Raw genomic sequence first — 4,609 nt, 5'->3', positions numbered from 1 at the left:
TTGATATCATGACCATCATACTTAATGGTTCATATCCAGTGGAACAAAAGGAATGGCTTATATCACTTTAATCAACTGTAAATTCTTTAGCAGTTTTTTGTTTTATTCTTTCTAGTTGTTGCTTTTAAAGGGAGTATGATATAAGATGCTATGTATTCTCTATGTAAATCATACTTCCCAAGATGACATTCATGCATCTATAAAGGGAGTATGATATAAGATGCTATGTATTCTCTATGTAAATCATACTTCCCAAGATGACATTCATGCATCTATATTTGTACAAGCATGCAAATATACAATTAACACATCAAATTAATAGACTCATGGATGTTGATATGAAAATTGACTCAGGTAGTTAATTGAAAATAAATAAAATGAGAATACAGGTATCGTTATCTAGTATATCCATTTATCAACTAGCCAACTTGCTGTGCCTATTCAACTAGATTGCCATATGTCAGGCAAAGTTTTGGCCTCACAATTGTTTCCCTAGATAACAGACCATATATGTCTTAAACAAAAAGTATAGAGCAGATCATAAAGGAGATCAAGATTGATATCATGACCATCATACTTAATGGTTCATATCCAGTGGAACAAAAGGAATGGCTTATATCACTTTAATCAACTGTAAATTCTTTAGCAGTTTTTTGTTTTATTCTTTCTAGTTGTTTTCGTAATTGATTTTTCAGTTCATATACTGAATATCTGATGTACAAATACTTTCCATTTGGTAAATGAATATATTTCTTCATTGAAAAAAAAAAAAAAAAAAAAAAAAGACCATATATGTCTTATGATCTCAGAATCATGTTTCATTAATGCGTCTCTTGCTCACTTGCTACAACTAATTTCGGTCACATGCTACCAAGCTAGAGACAAATGATTCATTTATTTAATTTTGAAAAATTAATAGCTAGAGACAAGTTATGAACTACCCTATTTTAACCCGGCCCCCAACTGAAAATACTATATGTACACATCCATCCAACGCAGAGATAGCGCTATAGTAAATTAATAGCCTGATAAAATTTGAAAATGATATATGTACTCATCCATCCAACGCGGAGATAGCGCTATATATAGTAAATTAATAGACTGATAAAATTATTATACTAGTTGTAATCCTAGATCTATAACTTGAAATGATGTGGTATTAATTCTATAGATCAGGGACAAGCACAAGGCAATGTAAAAAAAGAACAGATTTCTTTTCTTTTTAATTTAACCCTGGTCTTGTTAGCATTATGTTACTAATTTAACATATTTATGGAATGAAAGTAACTTCTACATGCGCATCGATCTTAACAAAATAGTTACATATAGAGCATCCAAACAAAAGTAACTACTAAAGATAAAATATAAATGATCAAGGATCATATACACAAAGATTTTAACTACTTGATCTTTTCTTCCTCCTGCTTCACAACATCTTGAATCTCACAAGGGCAAGAAAAATAAGAGGACAAAGAAGAACAAGTAGAAGAAGAGCATGAAGAAAGTGTAGCGCTTGTACTACAATAAGAAGACGCCATCATCTCGAGAAGCAAATCCCAATAAGCCCCAATAATAAACTCATGTGTCGACTTCCTGTTCATCCTCAAATACCACTCAAGCATCTCCTCAAACCAAACCAAATCCTTCTTCACCTCTGCATTAGCCTCCACGATCTCCTTCATTGACGCAAGAAAATCTCTGTAGAGATCCTTGGACTCAACTTCAACTGCAACGCTCCCTTCAAATGGCACCTTAACTTCTTTATTGCCCACTATCGATGAGCTACTATCGCTTACGCCATCGAAGAGAAGCCTATTGGAGCTCATTGCTTGCATTGCAGCCTCAACTGAGGAATCTGAGGCTATAGAGAAGCTCTCCGACCCTGTAGAGGATGAATTTGTAATGCATGAGTCACTTGAGTCTTGAGGGACTAAGTTTTGCTCTACGGTCAGTCGAAAAGAGGGGGTCTTCGGTTGACTACAAGATGGCCAAGGCCATTGAGAGGAGAAGGGTCTAGGGTTTCTTGGCTTGAACAGAGATTTGAACACTAGATGTTTAGAACTCTTAACCATTTGGCTTGGCTTTTCAATTTTAATGGAAGGAGATGTAGAAATTTAAATTTAAATTCCTAGGATTTGTGTGGCAGGATGCATTCAAGGATTTGAATGGGAGGTGATGGAGCCAGAGCTTCATGTAGGATGTCATGTGGCATTGAATAGGGGTGGGGTGAGCATTGAATACAACATTAAATATGGGATTGGAGGAGAGTTATGAGACGGATTTCTTGTGACTTTGGTTTTATCTCATTTTTGTTTGATGGAGGTAGTTTTGAAAGTTGGGGGGTAGCTCAGTAGTTATTATATTGTTTTGTTTTGTTGTTATTATATTGTTTTGTTGTTTTGCTGTACAATCTTTTACTATTCTAACTAGAAAATTTTAACTGTACCAGCTGGCTATAAGGGATTAGGGATACGCACGACGTAATTAACTATTCGCTTTTTAGTTGTTACACAATATAAATAGTTATTGTTAATTTATATTATTCATCTTTTCAATATTATGTAATTTACAGTACCGTTTATCTTTTACTATTCTAACTAGAAAATTTCCTGCAATATATATATAACATGCAACATTTTCTGCTGCTACATTTATAGCAACTACGCTTATAGTGAACGAAACAATCATTGATTAGAATAACAAAAGAAAATAATGCAGTGGTTGTAGCACAAATTGTAGAGAGTTCGTTTAGCTTGTAAGCGGGATGATGATTGATACCTCGCATCTCTATTTTCTTCCTAGAAAAAAAGTTGAAAATGTGAGCATACAAATATTGGAAATTTCAAATTAACTTGTGTAAAATATCTGGAAACTCTTCTAAAATTTGTCATATATATTTGGATGTGTGGAGTTTAGAAGACTTAGAAAATTGATCCCAAATTTGTATTTTAACCTTAACAATTATGGATTTGGATCCTCATGCCTGCTTTACTCTCAACAAGACAAATCACAACCGCGTATTAATAAATCAACTTTTAAAATTAAAAGTAGTGTTTTCTTCACTATTTTTTTACGGTGGAGAGGATCCAAATCCAATAATTTCCTCCTTTATTTGGAGTTTGCTCAATTGCTGGTCACAACTTGACTTTGATGCCACTTCTTTAAAGTCACCAAATGGAAATTATATGTTTGCAAATTATCCAAAATTCTAAATTAATTGTTAAATATGGAATTTATTAATATTGTTTAAATTTTCAATATAAGATTATCCTAAAAAAATTAATAGTTGTTAAAAGCATTTGAAAAAGGCTAGTTGGTAGTGGCAATACGAAAGAAAAAAAATGTAGTCTTATTTAAAAAATAAAAGGAAAAATTTCCATACTAAGAAACTCGATCTATTCACCACCCTTCTTTCCAAATAGTTTTTGCAAATCATTTGATTGTATTTCACCTTTTTATGGGGCCAATGTCAGTCCAAAGCTATTGCAACACGCTTGAATGTTACCGTTGATGAACCCTTAGATATCTCATAATGCAATGAAATTCTACATCCTGAGCCAAAACAACTAGAATGCTGAAACTGAGTACTCCCTGGTTTTGTTTCTTTCTTCTTACCCACTTCCTCAAGTAGTGAAAACTCTCTGATCAGCAAATTAGATTCTTTGTTTTGTACAGGTCATTATTGAAAATTATTATCTCTTGTATCCTTATAATGATTCATATCATATGCTAGTGTTCTAAAATGGTTGTTGTTGTGAAAACATGGGCATGTGTTCGACAAATAATGTCTATATATGTTTGTTTAGTTAACGGTGATAGTGTAGTTTTCCATTTTAAAGGAGTCATAAATAAGGGGTTGGGTTAGGGTTAAAATCTACGGTTGGATTGGACCCATCTTGCAGATCCCTAGAAGAGTTAAAGGTGGATGTTAATAAAGGAGACTGTGTTAGCGTTGTTAAACGGAACCCTAGATCGCCTCAGACCAAAAAATCTGCTCCTCTTAGTCATCTTTCTGCTGATTTTATTCGACGAAATAGTTTGTGTTTTCGTTGTGGAGGATCGAAACATATGGCAAAAGATTGTAGAGATCCGATTGTATGTTTCAGATGTCAAGGAGTTGGTCATGAAGCTAAGAATTGTTCTCGATCTGAAGGTGGAGGTCGTCGTAATGGAGGTAGAGGTTCTGGGTTTGGAGGTCGTGGTCATTTGGGTGGTAGATCTGAAGGTAATTTTGGAAATCGTGGTGGTGGAGGACGTTTTGGTCAAAACCCTAATATGGGTGGGGGTGCTGGTAGGTTGAATCCTTGGCAATGGCGTAGGGAGAAAAGACCTCTTTCATCAGTTAATGAAGAACAGGAACATGTGTTTCAATGTCAAGATCATGGACCTAGAGATTTTGGGGATTTGGAGGCTGAACTGAAAATTTCAGGTGATCGCCCCCGATTTTCTTCTGCTGTTCTTCGTTTTGAAGGAGAGGTGAATTCTGGGTTCCAAAAATTTAGAAATTTTGCTATAATTTCTTTTGTGGAAGGGGGTAATGTATCGTTAGAAAGATTGGAACTAGATTTGAGAGCTTATTTTCCTTTAAATAAGCATTGGGATGTGAGGC

At 34.5% G+C, this 4,609-nt stretch overlaps 1 protein-coding gene across 1 annotated transcript; it reads right to left on the bottom strand.

Moving 5' to 3' along the window:
* Window positions 1,401-2,072, bottom strand: LOC109838282 (transcription repressor OFP13-like). Its single transcript, XM_020406738.1, has one exon. It carries the CDS (start codon window positions 2,070-2,072, stop codon window positions 1,401-1,403), a length of 672 nt encoding a protein of 223 aa, XP_020262327.1.

This window comes from Asparagus officinalis, chromosome 4 (assembly GCF_001876935.1).
Source record: "Asparagus officinalis chromosome 4, Aspof.V1, whole genome shotgun sequence".
NCBI classification, from domain to species: domain Eukaryota; kingdom Viridiplantae; phylum Streptophyta; class Magnoliopsida; order Asparagales; family Asparagaceae; genus Asparagus; species Asparagus officinalis.
Note: the sequence above shows the minus strand (reverse complement) of the source record. Positions and strands in the feature narration are given on the sequence as shown.